This window comes from Python bivittatus, unplaced genomic scaffold, assembly GCF_059951505.1.
Source record: "Python bivittatus isolate LINGU-HERP-01145 unplaced genomic scaffold, Pbiv_v1 ctg000340_np1212, whole genome shotgun sequence".
NCBI classification, from domain to species: Eukaryota; Metazoa; Chordata; class Lepidosauria; order Squamata; family Pythonidae; genus Python; species Python bivittatus.
This window is the reverse complement of record NW_028277056.1, coordinates 31,607,849-31,632,612: the sequence shown is the minus strand read 5'-3', so window position 1 is coordinate 31,632,612 and position 24,764 is coordinate 31,607,849. Positions and strand designations below refer to the sequence as shown.

Below are 24,764 nucleotides of genomic sequence, written 5' to 3'. Positions count from 1 at the left end.
CCTCCCTGTTCTAGCCTGATGCCTTAACCACTACACCAAACTGGCTCTCATTAATGATTAATTAAACATTACATTCTTGCAAATTGCAGGCCATAGCATTTGGGGTGTCACTGTAATGTTAATTATTGTAACTTAATGTTGAGATCAATGAACTTGGCTCAGACCAATTCTGATAGTTGTCTCAAGTTTGTGTGCCGCGCTGTGTTCAGCTGCAGTTCCAAGAATCCCCAGCTAACATGACCGGCTGGGAATTCTGAAACTGAAGCCCCACCACCCTGTTCTGGGTAGCCCTGATCCGAAAAAAACCTTCCAAAACAGCTGCTTATATAGAATCAATTAAGTGTTACTTGCAAGCTCAGTATGCTACATATTATCCAAACGAATAGATGAGAAAGAAGACAAATAGCTAAGACACCAATTCTTTTTAAGTAAAATTAAATCCCTTTATGATAGGAAAATTCTGACTAAGTTGCATCTTTCGGTACATTATTTCTCAGCTTCTGCAGAAAGTCAGAAAGAAGTCAAGTATGCTACTCTGTAAAATTAAGCTGTAAACTTTATAAATTAACTTCACTTTAAAATTCTCATGGAAGTACTATCAGAATTATCCGAGCAGAGTCTAATACGTATAGCTCAGCCAAGCTTTGGCAATTTTCGGACTGATTAGATAGTTTTTCAGTCCAAGAAAGGAGCTACATTTATTTAATACAATTTAAGCAAGACAATTTTGCCTATACTGCAAGTAATCAACCGTCTCCCGCTCCCGTTATCGCTGCCTATACTAAATCGACTGATTATCTTCGACGGCCCTGGCAGCGCTTTCCCAACTCCAGCACGGCGACGCTCCTCAAACCGCTTCCCCTTTCCTCTGCTCGGAGGGCTAGGCTAGATCTTCCCAGACCTCACTTCCGCTTGTGCAGCAGCCATTTTGTCTTTCCGTTGATCCGGCTGCCCGAGCTTCTTCCTCCCACCCGTCGCCGCGGACCGCGAAACTCCAGTTCCACCCCCTGGGGCCCGATTCCTTCTGGACCCAATGCTTCGGGTTTTTCTTTATTTTAACCTTTCCCGCCATTCCCCCTCTCCCCTTGCTTTTCGGTTCTCTCGCTCCGAGTGGTCTCCTTCCCCACACCTGTGACAGGAGACACCACCCACCCGCCCGCCCGCAGCCTGCCTCTCCCCCCGCGCCGCCGGCTCATCTTCTCTGGAGAGTTCACTCGCGTCTCCTCAGCTGGAAACTCAAGGGCTCAACCCCACCCCCGAAACAGAGCTGGATCCGCGTCGGACTCTCTCCTTTCAGCGGCTGAAGTGCCCCCTCCTCTGCTGACGAGGGGGCGTCCGTCGGCCGCCTCTCTGGTCTCCCCGCCCGCCATGTCGAACGAGGAGAGCTACTTGGCCATCCTGCGCTACCTGACGAACGAGCGCGAGCCTTACGCGCCGGGGACCGAGGGCAACGTCAAGCGCAAGATCCGCAAGGCCGCCGCCTGCTATGTGGTGCGCGGTGGGACCCTCTACTATCAGCGCCGGCAACGGGACCAGCAGCGCTTTGCCGAGCTCGAAGTAGTGCTGCAGGCCGAGCGTCGCGGCCGCCTCATTCGGGCAGCCCACCTGGAAACCGATGGCTCCCACCGGACCCGCTTGCAGACTTGGCAGCGCCTCTCCAGGCGCTATTGGTGGCGAGGTGAGGAAAGGCGCTAAGTGGGTGGGGATGGAGGAGGAAGGGGGTCCCTGCGTGACCGGGCTTGGCGGGGAGGGGGGCCGGACAAGCACGCTGGCTGGCTGGCTCTGGGTTCGGAGGTGCCTCTCAGCGGCGCGGTGACACGCGCGACTTATTCGCCCCACCTCTGGTCCTGAGCGCCGCCTTCGCCTAGACCGAGGCGCTCTCTTTCGAAGCTGCTGAAAGCAGGGGCAAGGGAGTTGCATTGCCGGTGCTCAAAGATGAATTTCCGTGGAAATGGGTTTACGCTCGAAAAAGGCCAGTTCAGTTCATGGGCTGCGTTCTCCTGGATAACTTAACCGCGGTTTGTAGAATTAACCCCATTTTCTGGGATTGTATGACGCATATTGAACTATCAAATGAACACATAGGGCTTTGTTTGAACAACAGATTAAGCTAAAAGGCAGTCGGATCATTTGTAAGTTTGTGTGCCTTGCGAACCCCAGGAGTCATTACAGTAGTCAGTGAATATGCATAGAATTCAAATTGGGCCAGGCTAAGCCTGTAGGGAGTTACATGGGTGCAAATTCCTTGTATGAATGAACTTATGTATGCTTGACTCTGTGCAGAGGAGTGCTTGTTGATGTAATGTTACTTTTTAGCTCAAATGCTGAGCAGATGTGAACTGTAATCCCCAAACAAACAGCAGTGATTTAAAAAAATAAAAATATATATTGTAGCTAAAAATGTAAGAAGTTTCTAAATTTTAAGCATATCTTGTTTTTTAATAGTCTTCAGTTGATGCAAGGCAGACATGCAGCTTTAGTCAAATTTGATATAGCACTAATCAAGAGAGCTCCTTTAATCCACATAGGATAGCTCCCTACACTTTAGATAGAAGGCAGCTGCATATTTGCTATGGGTTATCATCAGATATCAGTTCTAATGGATCAGGCGTGTTTTGTTTTATATGATTATGGATTTCAGGATAGAAAGTCTGTAGGAGTAATGCAGGTAGCCAGGAACATTCTTTTTAGGCAGAGCAGAAAATATGATTTGAAAAGAGTCCTCTCTGCTTGGTTTCTCCATACATTGTTGGTTCAGTATTTCTTAGTTGTAGAAAACTTGGTTTTGTACATTTATGGAAAATGTAGGACTGGAAATTTGGAATCACTTGATAGAGTCCTCACATGGCACATAGGAAGATTTGAAAGTAGGCAAGAACATTGGCTCTGATAGACTAAATCTATGTTTCCATACATCCAAATAAAAGATAAAGGATGAACATTTTCTGACTAGCTAGCTGCCTGATACTGAAAGATTAATATCAAAGATATCATTTTCTGCATGAATAGAGCAATACAATTTTAAAATGTTTTTCTGTCTTTTTTAGGTATTCTGAAGCAAGTTAAAGATTACATTAAAGAATGCAGCAAATGTCAGGAAAAATTAGATCGTTCTAGATCACTGTCAGACCCTTCTGAAATGTTGGAGGAGCTAGGATTAGATGCAATATCTCATGAAGACAGTAATGAAACAGATGATGAAATAAGTAATTCCACATCACTACCAGCAGCTTCACCAAAACCAGTGAAAAAGAAGCCAATAGCCAAGCATGAACTTGTATTTGTAAGTAAATGTTCATATAATCTGGCATTGGAAGTTTATATCTAAAATATAAACTATTTTTATATATACAGATTTAAGATGACAATTTATTTTGCTTTTTTAGTTGTAACACTGTGGGTTGTCTTTTTTGATGCCAGGTTGACAGTAAAGGCCTTGTGAAACAATCTTCTTCAAAACATTCTCAGTCAGTTTTGAATCAGCTGAACCAACAGCGGCTTTCCAGTCAGTTCTGTGATGTTACCTTGCTTATTGAAGGAGAAGTGTATAAAGCACACAAATCTATTTTGGCAGCCAACAGTGAATACTTCAGAGAACTTTTTATAGAGAAGGGAGCTGTTTCCAGCCATGAAGCAGTAGTGGATCTTTCTGGTAATGTATCATAAAATCAGTGAGCTTATCAGACTTCCAGATTTTTAAAAGGCTGATTAATCAAATATATAAAAAAAGCTATGCTGTCTTGTGAAGTCAGTAAAACTTCAAGTTCTCCTGAGAACTTAGCCAAAAGGTGTTTGGATTCTTTTTTTTTATTGTGTTTTCTGTTTAATTTGATAGAAAGCTAATTTGGACACTTTCCCCGATTTATTTATTTAGTAAATTTATATCCTGTCTTTCAGGATATAAAAGGACCTATCCTACAGTAGTGTGTATCCATGTATACACAGAGTTTAAATATAACTAAAATGATTTTTATAGTAATGTTAAATACAGAATTAAAATTCAGCAGCTTATGACATTAAAAATGACAAAGCACTGAAGCAAATGTTTAATTAAAAAGAAGGTAGGGAATGAATGCATTTATATGCAGATGATTCCTGAGATGTGGGACAGCTAATGAAAAGACCCTGTCCTCAATATCCACCAGAATGGCAGACCTCTGCTTTTTTAAAATTAATGGGGAGGGACTATTTTCTCCTCAAAGCTTTCTAATGTCTTTTTTTTATTTGGTGCAGGATTTCGGAAGGCCAGTTTCCTCCCTTTGCTAGAATTTGCTTATACTTCAGAGTTAATTTTTGATTTTTGTAACATGGCAGCTGTAGCCGAGCTAGCTCAGCATCTTCTCATGACAGAGGTCCTGGAAATCTGTGAAAATGTACACAAACAGATGGAAGATAAACAAATCACCGTGTACCAGAAAGGAGATGTTCAGATAGTAGAGGTAGCTCAAAATCTTTCAGAGCAGAATGAAAATGAGGTTAATCCTGTTGTCAGGACTGAGCAAGCAAAACCTACTGAAGATCCAGTAGCAGCTGTGAATGGAACATCAAATACTGAGGCAGAAGAGATGACTGTGTCTGAAACAGCATTGCAAAGTGTTTCAGAGCCTCTTATGAAGAATCCTCCTGAGCTCCCAGGGCATACTCCTACTTTGGAAACAACTGAAAATGAGGAAAAAGCCCCAATAATGGAATGTTCCACAAATCAAACTATAACTGTGGTACAAACTGAGCCTTCAGTAGCAGAGCAGGTTGTTATTAGCACTCAGGCAGAAAATGATGCTGATCAAAATATAAATGGAGATCAAAATGTGAGCAGTGAACAAAATGTGAGCAGCGAAGCAAATGCAGAGGTTGCTGCTGAGGATTCCCAGGAAGGGCTTAAGCGAAAACGTGGTAGGCCTTGTAAAATGCAGGGCATTCCACAATCACAGTCAGAGACCACAGCTTTCAGTCAAGATGATACTTACAAAAGTAAGCTTCGCCAGCGTTCTGTTAGTGAGGGTGGCTATATTCGACTGCACAAGGGTACTGAGAAAAAACTACAGAACAGAAAACCAGCCCCCAAATCAGCCATCCAGCAGGTATGTCTGCTCAAAAACTTAGTTCTAAGATTTTTTAAAAAGCATGGGGGGTGGGGGGAGAGACAAAGCTATCTAAAAAAATTTACAAATATTTTTCCTTGTATTTCAGAAACACTGGCAAACCCATAAAGTGATTATTATAGTGAGACGTTAAAGAACTTAAAAACTATATATCAAGAAATATATACAAGAAAATGTACAAGAAAATGATTTTGATTCTGCTGTTAATAAATTTACATAGCAATTACCTCTAGCTATAGCTGAATGGAATAGGGACAAATGTTATCCCAAGAAAGGTAGCTGGGTGACATTATTAATTAATTAAGCACATATGTATCAATGACTGTGGGCAGCTCACAACAATCAAACTATAATAAATGATAAAAGATGGCAAGTGTGACAGATCAGATAGAATGAAGTGAGGGGTCTCACTCTCCCTCACTAAAGGCATGGATGAAGAGCTAGGTCTTCCCTGCTCTTCTAAGCAACAGCAGAGTGGGGGCCATCTAGATCTTGCGGGGGGATTTCATTTCAGAGGGCAGGCACTGCTACAGAGGAGGCATGCTTCTGGGGGGTTCCAATGGATGACATTGTTTAATCAAAGGAACCCAGAGCACGCCAACTTTGCAAGATTGAAGTGGTTGGGCAGATAATATGGGGGACGTGCTTATTTACTTCAAGGTTGTTTAAGAATTCAATGTCTGTTGCTATATGTGTTAAGAACAGATACAAAAATTGTATATACAGATTGTGATATTCTTTCAAACAATTTTTTTGTATTCCATCAAATACAGAATTGTATTTAAAAATGTATTTAAAAATTTCTTGAGGATGGTCAAATATTTCTGCCTCCCATCCCTTAGATAGAACTGATAGATAAATTTACCAATAATGTGATCATGCAGAATGTCATAGTAGGTGGCATCACTTGGCTGGACTGGGAAGCTAAGCAAGGTCATGACTGATTAGCATTTGGGTGGGAGATCTCCAGGAAACACTAGAGCCATAAGCTACACTGCTTAATTGAAAAAAAACCCCAAAAGTAATGGCAACTCACTTCCATATTTTTGTTAAAATACTGAAATGAGTTAAGCTCAACTCAAAAAAGATTTGATTTTCTAGTCATATATATCCTCTTACATACACTATGCTTGAGTTGTTGGTTTTCTATGTAACTAATATTCATTTTAAATATCAATTTTCTAATTAGGTTGCCATGAAGCTAGTGCAAAGAGGCAAGAAGATGAAGCAGCCCAAGAGAGAGATTATAGAACACAGTGAGGCAGAAGCTCAGCACAAATGCAGTGAATGTGGGATGATTTTCCAGAGACGTTATGCTCTTATAATGCACACACTGAAGCATGAAAGGACGAAAAATTATAAATGCCCAGTAAGCACTTGGTAAAATGTACTATGAGCAAAGATTCCTATAATAGTGTTACTGTATTCTTTGAATGTCAAGTTTCTCTGATTGAGTGCAACCTGACAGTAGTTCTCGAGCATACACTTCAATCCTTAGATGATTTCATAGATGATTAAGATCCAGGGTTTGAAGTGTTACATTGCAAATGGGATAACCATTTCCAAGTCTGTGAAAGCTAAATAGGATTGAATTGGACACATCTGGCATTCCAGATTTCACAGAACTGAAAGTTAGATCTTACATCTTTGAACAGATGCTTATATATTATAAGTTTCGTGTGTGTGTGTGTGTGTACGTACATGCACACAAGCATACACACAGCTCTATAAAACTGAAACATGAATATTGGCTTCTGATTTTTTGATAAGATTTCTGATAAGAAATCAATTCAAATGTTTGTTTCCTTAGCTGTGCAAAAAAGAGTTCCAGTATGGTGCTTCACTGCGAGCTCATCTTGTTCGTCATACCCAAAAAAATGAAGTGACTGTTGCAACTGCTAATATAGATGAAAGTGGTGCAGCCACAAAGGGAAGAACTAAACGAGAATTTATCTGTGATATATGTGGAAGAAGTTTACCTAAACTCTATTCTTTGAGAATCCATATGTTGAAACATACAGGTGTAAAGCCACATGCATGTAAGGTAAAAAAAACTTGATAATTCATATTTTTGATACAGCTGTTAAGATGCTTAAGGTACATAGCTTAAATTTTATTAATAGATCAATTATTTCAGAGTAACAACTTCTAGCAAATAACATACAGACTCCTAAAATTAAGGGGAAAATTGTTTACATTTAATGTAGCCTAGACTATTAAGTTGTAGAACTTTTCATAATTTCATATTGCACTACTTTATAAACAGAGATCCCATTAATATCATACGCCATCTTGTTTTCATTGACTTAAGCTAAAATTTAGAGTAGTGAAATTTCTAGCATCAGATCTAACAGTGAGCAGATTATAGAGAAGCTGCTGTTTATTGGTGAAATTAAATAATTAGGTTATTAATGTGAGTTTGGTTTTAGCTAGCTTTTGTATGCATTATAAAACATTTAATTTGCAGTTTCTCTCATTTTTTCACTCCCTAAATTAAAATTACAACTGGCATGTTTAAATCACTAACAAGATCATCAATTATTTTGGTTTACGTGTGATTAAATCTTTTTTCCAGTCCCCAGCCTTTTAAATTGTACCTGAGTTGGAATTTTTGTAAACAGACAGGATTTTCTTTCCTTCACTGTAATATTAATGCACTTTCCCTGGTAGAAAGTAAGTTTTGGAATTCCTTCCCCATGAGGTCCAGTTTTTCCTTTCCTCCTGAATTTCAGGAGAACAGTTAAGACTTGGCCATTTCATCTAGTACAGGAAGAAGGCATGCTGTAATGAAGGTTTGAAACTGGCAAGTGCATGACTTTGTATATTTCTTCATAATTCTAATATTGTTGTTAATTTTGTTTATATTATAAGTAGGGTTATTTATTTTTGAGACTGTTGTTTTTAATCTATGGAATTAATTTGATTGTTAGCCTCCCAGATCCGTCAGGTATAGACAACATTGTCATATTGAAGGGTTGTCCACAAAGTCTAATTGTTATTATTTGTCATTGTTTGCATTCTAGCTAAGGACTGTTCTTGCTATACCCTTCTTGACTCAAAAGCAATACCAGTCCTTTATTTTTCATGTTCTGAATAATAAATAGATCTACTGACTGAAAATGTTCAATCCCAGTCCATCACAATTTGCTGATGCCTAAGATGTCAAAGTGTAGTAATTTCATGTCATTTTTCACTGTGTTCAGCTTTCCTCTGTTCATGCTTCTTGTGTTCCATGTTTCCACTGTAATTTTGTGTTTGCAACCTCAGGTTTTCTTTTCCTGTATGGCAATATCAGCAACTAGATGTCTCAGAGGCTTTAATCTAGCCACCATTAGTATTCTGAAAAATCGTTAGCTCTTCCTCTGTAGCATGTTGAGTGCCATCCAGCCTGAGGTGCCCATCATCTGGCACTCTATCGTCAAGTGTTTTTATATTTCCTATCCATATGTTTTTTGTGGTAAAAATACAGGAATGATGTATTTGCTATTGTCATTAAAGTGATCATCTGCCTCCAGTATCTTTCTATATAACTGCTACTTGCTATATACAGTGGGGCAAAAAAATATTTAGCCACCAATTGTGCAAGTTCTCCCACTTAAGAAGATGAGAGAGGCCTGTAATTTTCATCATAGGTATACCTCAACTATGAGAGACAAAATGGGGGGGGAAAATCCAGAAAATCACATTGTCTGATTTTTAAAGAATTTATTTGCAAATCATGGTGGAAAATAAGTATTTGGTCAATATCAAAAGTTCATCTCAATACTTTGTTATGTATCCTTTGTTGGCAATGACAGAGGTCAAACGTTTTCTGTAAGTCTTCACAAGGTTTTCACACACTGTTGCTGGTATTTTGGCCCATTCCTCCATGCAGATCTCCTCTAGAGCAGTGATGTTTGGGGGCTGTCGCTGGGCAACACGGACTTTCAACTCCCTCCAAAGGTTTTCCATGGGGTTGAGATCTGGAGACTGGCTAGGCCACTCCAGGACCTTGAAATGCTTCTTACCAAGCCACTCCTTCGTTGCCCGGGCAGTGTGTTTGGGATCATTGTCATGCTGAAAGACCCAGCCACGTTTCATCTTCAATGCCCTTGCTGATGGAAGGAGGTGTTCACTCAAAATCTCACAATACATGGCCCCATTCATTCCTTCCTTTACACGGATCAGCCGTCCTGGTCCCTTTGCAGAAAAACAGCCCCAAAGCATGATGTTTCCACCCCCATGCTTCACAGTAGGTATGGTGTTCTTTGGATGCAACTCAGCATTCTCTCTCCTCCAAACACGACGAGTTGAGTTTAGACCAAAACGTTCTACTTTGGTTTCATCTGACCATATGACATTCTCCCAGTCCTCTTCTGGATCATCCAAATGCTCTCTAGCAAACTTCAGACAGGCCCGGACATGTACTGGCTTAAGCAGGGGGACACATCTGGCACTGCAGGATTTGAGTCCCTGGCAGCGTAGTGTGTTACTGATGATAGCCTTTGTTACTTTGGTCCCAGCTCTCTGCAGGTCATTCACTAGGTCGCCCCGTGTGGTTCTGGGATTTTTGTTCACCATTCTTGTGATCATTTTGACCCCACAGGGTGAGATCTTGCATGGAGCCCCAGATCGAGGGAGATTATCAGTGGTCTTGTATGTCTTCCATTTTCTAATTATTGCTCCCACAGTTGATTTCTTCATACCAAGCTGCTTGCCTATTGCAGATTCAGTCTTCCCAGCCTGGTGCAGGTCTACAATTTTGTTTCTGGTGTCCTTCTACAGCTCTTTGGTCTTGGCCATAGTAGAGTTTGGAGTGTGACTGTTTGAGGTTGTGGACAGGTGTCTCTTATACTGATAACAAGGTCAAACAGGTGCCATTACTACAGGTAACGAGTGGAGGACAGAGGAGCCTCTTAAAGAAGTAGTTACAGGTCTGTGAGAGCCAGACATCTTGCTTGTTTGTAGGTGACCAAATACTTATTTTCCACCATGATTTGCAAATAAATTCTTTAAAAATCAGACAATGTGATTTTCTGGATTTTTTTTCTCATTTTGTCTCTCATAGTTGAGGTATACCTATGATGAAAATTACAGGCCTCTCTCATCTTTTTAGGTGGGAGAACTTGCACAATTGGTGGCTGACTAAATACTTTTTTGCCCCACTGTAGGTGGCTGCTTGCTTTTGCTGTGCAGCTGGGTTGACCTTCACACCTTCAGTGACCCTGCTGGGAATATATACTCTTGGAATACACAACTGGGGTTCTTTGTCATTCCTCCCAGGAACATCTTCCTGCTCCCCATCACAATGAGGCAGCAAGCAGGACTTGTAGGGGAATGGACAGCATACAACCAAATAAAATAAATCTCTCACCTTGCACAATTATCTAGTTTACAGTTACCACAAGGCTTTGCAAAATCCATATGACCATTAGATGGCAGCAAAAAGTGGGTGTTTTCTATCTATTTATTGCCATTGAGTGGTTTTCTGGATTTTTTGCAGCTCAGATATAACAGTCCTAATATAATTTTCTACAGAATGCTAACCCTAGGAAAAGAAAATGTCAAGTACTTATGGATCATGCAGTATAAGCAGGTTCAGTGAAGCTTTCTTCATCTTAGTGTATTGCTGTCCACCTGGAAAGAATAATATTTTTGTGATGTTATTGTTTTAATAGATTTGTGGGAAGTCATTTACCTACAAACATGGTTTAAAGATGCACCTTGTGTTGCACGAGGCACAAAAGCAGTTTAAGTGTGAATTGTGTGACAAGTCCTTTGTCACAAAAAGAAGCCTTCAGGAGCATGTAAGCATTCACACAGGTAAATGAGACACAATCTTAATTAATGCCAGAAATAAAATAATGTAAAAAGGAGTAAAATGTCACTTCTCAACTCAATGGGTTTGTAATCCCTCTTCCTCTGTAATTTTATAAATCGAAGAAACTCCTACATGAGGATGGTTCTGTGTAGGAAACATGATTTAACCATCAGTCTAGGACAGGATACCAACCAGTGGGAATTAATATGGGTGTTTTTTTAGGACTAGAATACAGCTGTGTCTGGCTGGACCAGTGATATCAAGCCCAGTACTGAGTAAGCCTGCAAAAAATCAAATGCAGCCTCTGGCTGTGACATGTCACCCCATTGATTGCCAGGGTTAATTCAGCTGGGCTGGCTGGCTTCCTCCCTTGCCATTTCCAGGGCTGCATGTCCAGTGGGGTAGGATGGCAACCCCAGATGGGGGTAGTATTCCATTCTTCAGTCTGAGGTGTGCAGTGACTGGGCTACCCTGCTGGAACCTCCAAACAAGGTCAAAGAGAATGTATCAGAAGTGTACAGCCAGTTTTAGTATATAAAATAAGTATGCTAAACTACAGCCACATTTTTAGTAAGTGACTTCAATAAAGGAAGCACTGTATCCACCTTTGAGCACAGACTTTGAAGTCAGCCCTTTTATGCTCTATGTTTGACCAATTATTCTTAATATGTGAAAAATTATTTGATACTGAATATTATCATTAATATATTTTATTTCATCTATTATTTGGGAGCAGGGGAGAGCCAGAATAGTTAAGAGTGGTGGCATAATGGTATCACAAAAGTGAGGAGATTAAGATTTATCGGGGGGGGGTAATATGAGGAGAGGGAGTTGGATGGTTTCTTTATTTGAGTTTTAGGAAGTATTTTAGATGTGTTAAGCCTTTGTGATAATTTATGGATAGTGATTATTTTAAAATTAAGAATCGGGACAGTTACATCTCTGTTTGCCAGATTGTCATAAAATGTCAGCTCCAGGAGCCTTTTGGAAGCGGTATGTGGTCTGTAGTTTGCCTACCCATATATTACAGATACTCTTAATATTTTCAGGAGAATCAAAATACTTCTGTTCACACTGTGGAAAATCTTTTCATAGAGCTTCAGGACTTAGTAAACACTTAAAGAAACACCAGCCCAAACCTGAAATTCGTGGCTATCAATGTACCCAGTAAGTATAATTAAGATTTTAAAAGGTTTGAAGGTAGCTTGGCTAACTTCAGTGGGTAATGAAATGATTATTTATGTTACTCTTGATGATGAAAGCCAAAACTGCTTAAATAAATATTTTAATGGAAGTTTCTTTAGTTGAAATATTACAAAATTTCTCAGAGCTTTGAAGTAATTTGTAGTAGGCAGTGTTTAGATAAGTTTCTTAATACCTTTTTTATTAGGTATTCCTGGAGTAGGACTTAGGCTATTATGTTGCAGCACTGAGTGTTACTGTTCAGGTTCCACCTAGCCATGGTATCATAATGTGCCATTCAGTTCCCTATTTCTGAATCCTCCTCCCTCCATACATCCTCTGTGTTCTTATTAGGCTGTTTTGGCTGGAATTTTTGCCCCTTAAAAACATTTCAAAATATTTTAATTCCTTTACACTTCTCCTTATTGCTTCCTTATAACAGGAACTTGGCTTTAGTCTTTTCAGCACTATCCATATAAAATTCACTGTTTAGAAGGAATTCTTAAAGGGAGTTATGTCTCTCCTGTTCAAGATTTCAGCCAATTATATTTGTATTATCAGTAGCTTCAAGTACAGTATTTCATCCTCACCTCACATTTTGGATTCAGATTGGCACTAAACATTTTATATCTTCCAGGCATATTCAGTGCTCAGTGAGCTAGGAATCTTTTTGTTTGCAAGAATCCAAACCCTTTGGATTTCTTTAATTTTTGTAACATCCTCATCATTCCTTAGTCTCCTTGAACATACCAATGCTCCTGGTTTTAGTACTCTTGGTTTCTCTAATACTGGTTTGCTTATTTTCACTTAGTATTCTTACTCATTAAAACTCTATGTATCTTATTTTTCCACTGCATAGTGCATGCAAATAATAAAAGCTTATGCTTAAGATAACAAATTGAAACCATTCTTTTTTATTATGTTATAAATGTTTACTGTTATTTATTCCATAGAAAAGTGACATTATTGTCTGTAAAATAGTCTTGAAAACAGTTCTGGAAAGTTAAAGAATTAACTTTAGAATTACTCTCTTTTTCAAAATCTGATGGAGGATTAACTCACTATTTGGTAGCACAGCAAATTGCTTCATATTGTTAATAGAGATTGTTTTCAAACATGAAATAATAGTATTAGTGCATGTACACATATGGATGCACCTCAGTTACAAGGGCTATATATATATATGTACTCTATATTATCTCAAATCTAATTTCAGGTGTGAGAAAAGTTTCTACGAACCTCGGGACCTCCGCCAGCATATGAACAAACATCTTGGAGTGAAACCCTTCCAGTGTCAATTTTGTGGGAAATGCTATAGTTGGAAGAAGGATTGGTATTCTCATGTGAAGTCACATTCTGTTACTGATCCATACAGGTAAATGAAGTTGAGTACTCTTAGCTGAAAATACTCAGATAATGAAAGCCTCTAGCCAAGTATGTAACCTGTAATTCTGCTCATGCGTGATGGGATAACTTTTAAATGTAAAAAGTTCTGTTGAATCATACCCTATAGAGTTACTGAAAAAAGCCTGCTTTATTTCACCTCAATGTTTTATTTTTATTTTTTATTTATGCAATTTATTTACCACTTCAGTTCCAGCAAACTTTACTTATGTAATCACTGTATAAATCTGATTATATGCATCAATATATTTGGATGTTTAGACATCCAATATCAAGCTTTTGAATTATTATGAAATCTTGGTAAGGCAGAACTCTTTAGAAGGCAAAAAGTAAAAAAAAAAAAGAAGTAAATGGCTGATGTACAAGCTATGAGCCTACGTAACAATTTCACAAGACTGTTCTAGTTCTAGTATTTCACTTTTGCTAACAGGTTGGAGAGCTATTTTTCGAACCAGCTCAGCTTTCCTATGCAAAACACTGTATTACTGCAGTAGTTATTTCATTACTTATATTTAAAATGTTTTTGATTGAAACTTTTTAGTAAAGTTAGCCATCATGGAATATAAGAATAGGTTTTTCTACAAGTTGTAAAATAGTAAAAGATTTTTATTTATGCCCCCCACTTGACTTTCAAAACAGCTTAGATTTGTTTTTCCATAAAATCCAATATTAAAATTCAGATGAAATAGTAAAATGTTGTAATTATTAAAATCAGAAGAAACCAATACAAGAATAGGAAAAGTAGAAATTTCCCTCTTACTTTAAAATTGTATGCCACCCAATCATTTGGAGTTGAACAGCCTCTAAATTTAATAAAATCATTCAATAAATAGTTCTTAGAATTGAGGAAATTATTCACATACCATTTTCACTGTTTTGAGCGAAGAAGAAAAAAAGTTGATATGGTAAGCTCTTATTTCCAATTGCAGATGGGAGACTGAAAAAATAGTGGCTTGGAGAAGGCAGTCTAGTCAGTAGCTGAGGTAACTAGTGGATTTAGTCATTTGATTTCAACTGCTCTTTAAAATTTCTCCTGTAATGAATTAGAAGTTCCTAATGGCTTCAGTCCCCTTTATATAAGAAAACATTCTTGATCTCTAAACTTCACTGTTTAGTTTATATAACTGAAAAATACAGTCTGTGCTCACCCAATTTTCATGGTGCTTGCTTTCAAGGATCAAGAGAAAGATGCACCATGTGGGATGAGGAATATGGTATCAGGGGAAGCTGTGCAATGTGATTTTGTTGTTGTTGTTGTTGTTCAGTCGTTAAGTCGTGTCCAACTCTTCGTGACCCCATGAACCATATTGTGCCAGGCCTTCCTGTCCTTCACTGCCTCCCTGAGTTTGCTCAGTTTCATGCAATGTGATTTAGGCGGAAATAATTCCTGGTCCACAAGAATGCAAAGAGCTAGAGCTATTTTGAGAGGAAGAGCAAGATGGCACTGAAAAAGCAGTCTTTTTAATGAACTCTGCATAACTTGCAGAAAATTTACAGTTATAGTTAGCCCTTATCTGTCCGAAACTTCAGTTGAAGGCTCTATTTGTCATCAGAACTGAGAAAAGAAGACATAAATAAGGTTTTCCTGGATCATAAACATTACTGCTGAGACAATATGAAACTACATTACTGCATTCCTGAGCAGGTTGTTTGAAAATGTGCTAAACGGCTGAAAAGTGATAAGTGTATGGCTGCTAGAAAAGAAACTGAACCTAACTCCATCAGTAAAGATTGTTGGCTAGACAGAGGGGGAATAATTAAGTTCCTAAGTAGACTGTTAATTTGCAGTCAGCAAGCTATTGATCTGAGAACAATAGCCTGACTTCCCAGTCATCTGTTTCAGAACAGGATCCTCCTTGCCTTTAGATTTATTCCAACAGTGCTACTGTGTATGAAAGTTTTTTGGCTAACTTATTATTCCCATAAGAGCTTTTAAAGAACAACCTTCATAGCTGCTGCTTCTTCATGGCAGAACAAATAAGGAGAACCTTGCTTCCCACTGGAGAGCTTCTGATGTACACAAGCCTCACTCAAGCATCTTCCCCATACTTGGTATTAGATAAGTAGGAAGGCTCAAAAACCAACCCATATAACCCATTGGGAGGAGGTCCACGAGCTTGTGGTTATCTCAAGGACTTTAGAAGAGATTTGAGAGGTGGAACAACCTCTAAAAATGCTGTACTTTTCAAACACTAAAGAATAAAGAGAACTATCCCCTCTCCCCCACTTAAAGATGAAGTTTATTAATTCCTCAATATATAACCCAACACTGTCATTCTTAACAACAGCTAAAGGCCTTTGGAAGAGGAAGGAAGAGGGTTCATAAGTGGGTGATATTTCAATTTAAATACCCCATCTCATCCTGGAATGATAAATACCCTCCAGTGTAAAGTCCTGCAAGTCTGAGTACAGCCAAGGAACTGAGCCCCTTGGCTCAAGATGGAGATGCAATCTCCTAGAGGAATATTACCAACTTCAAAGGGATTATGTAATCCAATTAAAAAAAACTGCTAATTGACTCTTAAATAAAATCAAGTAGATTCCCACCCATTTCTTGAAATACATCTGGATGGTCTTCCTGTTTTAAAAGTCATCCGTTTTTCAGCTTTCTGTCCAATTGTGTTCTTTTCCTCCACAAAACTTAACATCAACCAGTGTAAGACATTACAGAGCAAGACAGGTTGGCATCCAATAGATGATACTGCAGTTCTAATTATTACAGAGTTGGAAGCAAATTGCATATCCATCCACTATTTGAACACATGGCAGTAATTTCCTTGCTATACCTCAAAGAGATGGAAATCGTTGTTTAATATATCTAATCCTCTATTTAGAATGCAAGCATAGATAAGAGCCTGCTGGAAGCGAATCATCAGTTATATAGACAATATATATCTATACTGAATACCATCCAGCAGCCTTAGTTTCCCTGGGCAAAGATTTGGATGCTAGGATGGATGATAACAACAAGCCCTCTTTTAAAAATTCAAGCGCTGTTCTGAGGAAGAAATATTAGAGACCCTATTATTACCAAAAGCTGCCAAGATCTGAGATGTAACTTGGCTGGGCTCTGTGTCAAACAACTGGCTGTTTGTTTGCTTGTATATATTGAATGGCTTCCTTGCTGGGGACTTCTCACCTTCTGGTGAAATGGTAGATCATTGTTGACTATTGGCTGGCTTCATGCAATATGATGCATTTACTGGTCAATTTGGAGATGAAGCCACACTTGAAAAGTGACCAGTAACAATGGTATTCAGTAAAAGGTTAGCCAGACCAACCAAACTGTATCCTTCCCAGTTACAGAATTGTAATAATGGAGCACATATCCAGTGGAATACGAACACAACAGCTACCACCGAATGGCTAAAATCTCTACCCATTGTGAAAATCCCTTAGTTTAATTACCACTGAGTCCCATATAGAATGTATAGAGTTAATTAAACAGCTAATGATTTGAATGAAAAATGATCCAGGCATAGAAGAGTAAAAAGGGGACTAACACAGGCTTTAAACCATCTAGTGGTTTTATCATGAATGCAGACAGACCAAAAAGGCATTTAAAGAGGCTTGCCTAGATTATAAACGGCAGCCTACAATGACACCAAGTGGCCCTTCTTAACATCAGATAATCATAGAAATCCCTTTTAAAGAAGGCCAAAGTCACTAGGAAAAACTGTTGGATGTTGATTCAGTTTATCAGAGATTGTCTCTTTCTAGAACTTAACAGCTTCAGGCCTTTGTAATGCACCCTCAAGCATGGTAAATGAAATATCCATATTAGTGTGGGGAGGTGCGTTATAAAGCCCAGTATGCAGACCTAGGATACGCATTACACAGCTTTGTAATAGGGCTAATGGAACTTGAAATAGTTTCAATACAGGTAGTCCTTGAGTTACGACCACTCATTCAGCGACCATTCAAAATTACGATGGTACTGAGCAAGGGGGACTTATAACCAGTCTGCGAAGTTGCAGCTGTGACAGTGTCCCCAGTCACATGATTGTGATTCAGCTGCTTGGCAATCCGCTCACATTTACGACGGTTGCAGCATCCTGTGGGCACATGATCGCCATTTACAACCTTCCCTCCCAGCTTCCCACAAGTAAAGTTAATGGGGAAGCAGCAGGTGTTTCCAAGTTGCTCTGGTAAGTCGCTCCAGCTCCCGCTGCTTCCCCCCCCCCGCGCTTACGTCACAGCAAACCTCTGCCCGCCCACAGTCCACCACAGCACCCCCCCACCTACCCACACTTACACTGTACCACAGCATTCAACCTGCCCGCCAGCCTGCTTCTGAACTGCCTAAGGAAAGGCTCGTCATGACCAGGACTTGCAGCTTCCTGCTGGCTTCCCCGCTGACTTTGCTTGTTGAAGCTGACAGGAAGTCGCAAGTCAAGGTCACATGAGGTCCTCAATCACCCACGATCCTCACCTAACAATGGCAACAGGGACTGCTGGGATTGCTATCACTAAGCAATGCAGTCATGTGACATTGTACTTTACAGCTGCATCACTTAGTGATGGAAATTACAGTCCCAATTACCATTGTTAAGCAAGGACTACCAGGATCAAAAATAGTAAAGCTGATAGACTCTGAAGATGAGCAAGGCTCCAGGCATTGACTGAATTCTACCAGAAGCAATAAAATTGAATCCTAAATGGTGGGCACCAACTGTTTACATCAACAGTTGGTCTTTAAGGGCTATGACGTGGCATTAACTATATCCATATGCAAGAAGACACATACTTTTTCAAAGAACAGGCAATATGGAGTACCAAAGAGGTTAATAGGATGCCACATAAGAACAGGACTTGCATTTCAAGGGGATTTTGGGTGTCAGCCAAATATTTAATATCTCTTACCTTCCCTAGGCTGAGGAAGGACCTTTTTTGGGCACAGCGTAACATGTTACCATCACCACACCTACTGGGCAGGTACTCCAAAATCCCCTTATCCAAATGGATTTGCCTTTGTGGTTTGGAAGAGATTGAAACCATTACCCATGTACTGCTGTATTACAATTTCTACAGGAAGCTAATCAGTTCTCTTATGTCATCTCTTCTGTGACAATATTCAGGGTGAACAGACTCTTATTCCTTAAAGTTTCTACTGTCCAATTCTAATGCTAGCCTTAACAATATTTTGGCTAAATTCTGTATTGCTTTAGTTAAAGTGCACCATCAAATACTGTATCCTTGATTACTGTATTTGTATATGTTTTTTTAAAATGATCATTGATCATAATAAAGACAGGCATATTAAGGCCCTCATTTTCAAGTCTCAAATCTTCTCTCTGAGCCTTCCAGAAAATGTCATTAACTTTTTAATACTAGCTCCCCACTTTCATTTGTCCTTATTTCAGAAATGGTAAGAGCCTTAACATCTTTTTATCACAATAGTCTATTCAAATACAAGATTAGCATAAGGGAAGTTAGTCTTGTACTTTATCAAGCTGTTTTTTTTTTTTTTTTATGTTTAGGTGCAATGTGTGTGGCAAAGAGTTCTATGAAAAAGCTTTGTACAGGAGGCATGTTAAAAAAGCCACTCATGGGAAGAAAGGGAGAGCAAAACAAAATTTGGAGCGTATTTGTGAACACTGTGGGAGAAAATTTACCCAGCTTCGGGAGTACAGAAGGCACATGAACAACCATGAAGGTAAAATGAAACAAGTCTGATTTTAAAAATAGTACCTTTTTGAAAGTCATTCAAGACAAGTCAAGATACTTTATTATAGTCAGAGACCAGCTCTAAAACAAAGTGTGACACAGTAAATAGAAACCACAGTAAAACTCAATAATAAAACTGGTGTAGTAAAGGAACGATGTGTTTTACAAATAATAAAACAAAACTTAGCCACATTAAGAGAAATAAGATCATATTGATTAGATAATAGCAACTAAATAAAAGGGATCTGGGTGGTCTGGAAATCTGAGTAGATGGGGTATTATTAACTGAAATTGGCTATCTTTGTAATAGGAACAATATAAAAGACACAGGTTAGTGTTTCAGGGACCTCTTCACCACAGGGGCAAAATCTTTGTTCAAATAGAATGTCCTGTAGTTTCCCCTTGAGAACAGCTGTTGAGAAGTCAATAAATCTTGCCAGGGTTAGGGCTCTTCTGAACTTGGGAACAGTTATTTAGCTTAGATATCTAGCCAGCTTGAAAACAATGAATGACTGCCCAAGAACACATCTCTGGGTATGACACAAGCATTTAGAGGCTGCCCCTGCATGTTCATATCCCATCATCAGGATTGCATTAAGTGAAAAACCACAGCACTTCAGTTTCTCATGCAATGCCCTATCCCAAAATGAAACAAAGTTGTCACTTAAAATTAGAGGTATTAAGCCCACAGGGAAAAAAAGTAACTTTAACCAATAAGAGAAAATACATGTCCAAAAATGGCTTTCAGTTTTGATTACATCAGCCTTATGGCATAAAACCATATAAGGAACACATCATAGGAACACGTTGTATGTTCCTTAAAAATTTGGATTGCACCCTCTTTAAAGGGGTGAAACATATTCACAAAACTGGTATTTAATTTTAAACTTACAAGCCTTTAAAATTTACAGGAAAAAGCCAGTGGCTCTAAAGCAGATGCACCTGATTTTATCTAAAGCCTGAATTGCCGCAACCTGTTAGGTCATCTGGGGAGAAACTGCTCAGTTCTCCATTTTTAGGAAGTGAAGGGATCTGAAGGCAGGAGGTGCTGCTCTGCAGTGGCAGTGCCAGTCCACTGGAACAGTCTCCCTGCAGAGGTCAAACTGGCCACCTCTTTTCTGTGCCAGCCAACAGGATAGCAACCTGGCTGCTATGCAAACTGAGGCAGAACTTTTAGAAGCAAAGAGTCCCTTTTTTCTATAGCTAAAGATGACAACTGTAACATAGTCAAGGCTTGGCACAGGTTAAGATCAGGAATTCAGAAAACAAACTTCAAAAGGAGAAGGTGAGGGACAAAATGAGGTGGAATCCACAGTGCCATGCATGGCATGACAAGATAAATATAGCAGACCTGAGGCTTGAAAAGTTGCTCTCAGCATTTTCTCTCAGGGAGTGAGGCCAATAAATAAGCCATGTGGAGCCACCACCCAGATACACAGCTGAGGTACATTACTCATTAGAGTCCACTTTCCTGCCAGCCTCCTTGGCCAGTCTATCTGACCTGCAGAACTCAGCCCTCTGTTGTTGGATCTTTAAAACATACCTCTGCTTTGGACTGGGTAGGTGAACCTCAAGTGTCTGAGAGGCTGTCAGGGGGTGCAGGCAGGGAGTCCTGGGGGCTTGCTGGATTTGCTTCAGCCAGAGTGGAGTTAATTGGCTTCAACCCTGCTGAAATTACATCCTCTCAGAACTATTATCCCTAGAAGCCCCTGACTCTATGTCCTCCTCTTCATCAGAAGGCAAGTCCAGCAGGGTCATAACATCCTCCTTGATGGCAATCAAATATGCATTCTAACTAGCTAGAGTGTTTAGTCACCTTTTATTTTTTACCTTATTGTCATTTCTTACTGCTATTTTTATTTGGTTCACTTGGACTTTATGGTTTATTTTAAATTGTTTTGTGTATTCTAAGACTTACTGTGGATGTTTTAAGTATTCTAAGACTTACTGTGCATGTTTCTATATCATGTAAGCCGCTGAGAATCAATTGCAGCAGCATAGATATGCGAGAAATCAATAAATGAGACCCTTATCTCCTGTTACTGATGGGAAGATGTTTGGGTTGTGTGGGTCTGTTTCTTTTTTATTCCTCTCTGGTTTTGTCATTTTTGCCATCTTTACAGGTACTCCTTTATTTTTATTATAGTATTTTTTTTCCTGTTTAATGCCTTTTACTTGTGAACTTCCCAGAGTCATTGGGAGTCAGGCAGTGTATAAATTTAATAAACAAACAAAAAAGATATGGATGTATAAGCATGGTTCTGCTTTGGCCATCCTACATCTTTAGGAAAGGTGAAAGGAAGCTGAAATAGGTGACAGCTGTGCTTGCAGTTGCTCTATGAAAACATGGATGTTGGTGGGACAGATCCCCCCGACATCCTTTGATTTAATTAATCAGAATCTGTGGGGAGCTGAATCTAGTCCTTGGATCAGATTCACTTCTACATCTCTGATTGAAGGCAAAGTTAATTAGCTGATTACGAATTATGTATCTGGACAGATAATACTAACATTGATGTATTTGCAACTTGATTATTGCCTTTTTTATCTCTGTGTAAAGCTAGCTTTTTAAATCATAATCACAGTAGCTTTAAAACAGATGGGAAATAATGTCATTTTTCTGTATTTTAATACTAATAAACATTTATGATAACAAAATATCTTGTGTTAAAAAAACTCAAAGCAGTTTATAGGTCAACTGTCAAGATCTATGAAAAATTACTATTTAAAAAGTCTTATATTACAATGAACTGTTTTTATAGTAATGGTTTGTTCAGCCTTTTAAAAATTAGTAAATGTTTTCTTTCTGTTTCTGTTGAATAGGCGTTAAACCTTTTGAGTGTCTAACTTGTGGTGTTGCTTGGGCTGATGCACGTTCCTTAAAACGTCATGTGAGGTCACACACTGGAGAAAGACCTTATGTGTGTCCAGTATGCAATGAAGCCTACATAGATGCCCGTACCTTAAGAAAGCACATGACTAAATTTCACCGGGATTATGTACCTTGTAAAATCATGCTAGAAAAGGACACTCTTCAGTTTCATAATCAGGGGACTCAAGTTGAACACGCCATCAGTATTTTAACATCTGATGTGCCAGAACAAGAAACAGAGGTTTGTACTGAAGAGATCGAGACTGTAGTAATTACTGAAGAAACACTTGACACTGTTGCAGCTACTGAAGAGTGTACAACAGTTTCTACTCTTTCTGACCAAAGTATCATGCAAGTTGTCAATTATGTATTAGCACAACAACAAGGACAGAAAATGGCAGAGGTTACAGAAGCTATTCAAACTGTAGAAGTAGAGGTAGAGCATGTTTCTGATCAAGACTGAATACACATGTTCATTAATGCAGAACCTTGGTGAAACAGCATGTAATTTTCAAAATATTAACTGTCTGACTAGCCTTTTATAGTAATTTCAGGATTCTCTTCTGAGTTTTGTGAAAAAAGCTATACCTACATCTGTAATTAAAAAGTAAAATTAAAGAAATTCACCGGATAAGTAATGGACTTGCACTAAGACTACTGCACCAGATGTAAATGCTTAGTTTAAAAAAACCTTTAAAATAAAATCATTTATGTGATGGTGATAGTTATGCTGTAATTTTTTATGCAGCTGTTTTTCTTTGTTGAGCATTTAATATACCAAAGACTTGTGCCAATCATTTTAAAATTGTAGCTGTATTTATTCTTAAAATTCAAGGAGGGATATAATCTACAAAAACAATGAATCTGTTATTAATGGAGATAAATATTGTAGTCTGATATACTTATTTAGTCAAAATCTCTGCATAGTTTTCTTTAAGTACAAAAACAATCTGGGTGGCATAGATTTTCTTACAGAATTATAGAATAAAGATTCCATAAGAACTATTTCTATATATTTTAAATTATAACCAAATGCAATTCTGTGATGGTTCAAGCTGCATTAAACGATAGGCAGTTATGGGAGAGAAATTGGGTAGTTTTGCTTTTCAAATTCTGAAAAATATTTCCAAGATTACATGTTTTGAGATTAGCAAAAGTATTTGTATATATCATGTATAAACTGATAAAATTGTTTCAGTTTAGAATGAACTAAGATACAAATGCTGTATATAAGAAAAACAGGATTGCTTTAAACTTACTTCTGTTCACAGTGAAGGTCCTAAGTTTTAGCTTTCGTACTGTCCTGATATTTATATACTGTCTTAAAATTTAAGTAATTATTATGTGGATCAAAGTTTGTGAAAAGCAAACCAAAAAGTTACCTATTAGAGTTAATACACAACTGTGCAAATAGTAATAGCAAATAATAGTATTGGACGTAGTATGTAATGTTTTTTAACAAGCCAGTTAGCCCTTCCTGCCGATAGAGTATCCTCAGTGAGCAGAAAAGGGTGAGTCCATGTGCCCTTAAAAATCTGTTTTGTAAAATTGGTATGCCTCATGGAAAGACTTCACTTGAGAACTGGATTTTTCCAAGGGAAGGTTTCATGGAAATAAACAATTGAGCTGTTTCTCTAAATTTTTACTAGAAAGTTTCCTGTGTATTTTGGACATTTTAGATGAGCAGCAGTTCTAGTTACTTAAAAAAAAAAAAAAGCCCTGCGTTAATTCTGAGTTGTTGCCTGCAAAACAATGTGACCAAACCAATATTCTGAGGATTCTTATTCAAAGAAAAGTGTATCATCACCTAATATGTTTGGTTTATTTTTTTTTAAATTTTTGGTAGATAATAGAGACAATATGATTAGTTCACTCTGAAACTTCAAGGGATAGGTTTATTAGAATATTTTCATTACAGCTGAGAATATTGAAGATAACAGTTTCTATCTATATTATTCTTGTATTAACACTAAATGTAACTTGTCATTTAGGATTGGGTATGGTGCTATCTGTCCTGCTTGTATGCAGAATCAGAACAATGGGCAGATTGTGGGAGTACTGTATTTAGATTTGCTACTTATGGTTTCCCAGTACTTACTATAGAAATGTGCAAGCAGTGCAATGAATTGGTAAAAGTATGTTAGGTCTGACAAACCTAAAAGCTAGATCAGTGTCTTAAATGATTAGTGCAAATGAGACTTTGAGAAAGATGAGATTCTAATAGGTGATAAACTTTAATGGTCCAAAGCTTTCTGTCTTATTTTATATATGTACATACCCATCAAATTGTTGCCTTAGGGGTAAGCTAAGTTATGTAAAGTGCAGAAATAATAAGAAATATTAAGCACAGAAATTAAAAGCAGGAAATAAGAGACAGGAAATGGAAATTTAAATCTAACGTACTAACCAACCCTCTGCATACCTTTCTATCCTTGCAAACCATGCTCACTTCTACCATTTCTATGCACCAGTTCATACACAGTCCTTTGTCCTTTAAGCTTATCATTCTTCTCCATCAACACCATCCAGCTACAATTTTCTCAGTCTTTCCCTTCATCTCAACCCATTCATGAACTTCCTAAGTGGTGGGATGAAGCAATATGTTGGCTGGCAATGTAGTCTTTAAATATCCTATCTTGCATAGAATCAGGTGAGAACACATGGGGTAAAATTGGGTACTGGTTACCAAAATCTGCCAAAACCGACCTGTTGTGTCCTTATCATTAGCAGGGAATGC

At 38.5% G+C, this 24,764-nt stretch overlaps 1 protein-coding gene across 1 annotated transcript; it reads left to right on the top strand.

The window, feature by feature from the left end:
- Positions 1-939: 939 nt before the first annotated feature.
- On the top strand, positions 940-23,320 carry ZBTB11 (zinc finger and BTB domain containing 11). Its single transcript, XM_007429277.4, has 11 exons — positions 940-1,678; positions 3,048-3,283; positions 3,421-3,652; positions 4,234-5,081; positions 6,292-6,471; positions 6,913-7,146; positions 10,760-10,904; positions 11,952-12,069; positions 13,301-13,459; positions 18,969-19,144; positions 21,979-23,320. Exons 1-11 carry the CDS (start codon positions 1,369-1,371, stop codon positions 22,488-22,490), a joined length of 3,150 nt encoding a protein of 1,049 aa, XP_007429339.2. The 5' UTR covers positions 940-1,368; the 3' UTR covers positions 22,491-23,320.
- The last annotated feature ends 1,444 nt before the right edge of the window (positions 23,321-24,764 follow it).

Excerpts from the sequence above, each read along its gene's own strand:
- ZBTB11 (XM_007429277.4), top strand. The coding sequence starts at position 1,369 with ATGTCGAACGAGGAGAGCTACTTGGCCATCCTGCGCTACCTGACGAAC. Across the intron at positions 5,082-6,291 it reads CCAAATCAGCCATCCAGCAG|GTTGCCATGAAGCTAGTGCA; the intron begins GTATGTCTGCTC and ends TTTTCTAATTAG. Across the intron at positions 19,145-21,978 it reads GCACATGAACAACCATGAAG|GCGTTAAACCTTTTGAGTGT; the intron begins GTAAAATGAAAC and ends TCTGTTGAATAG.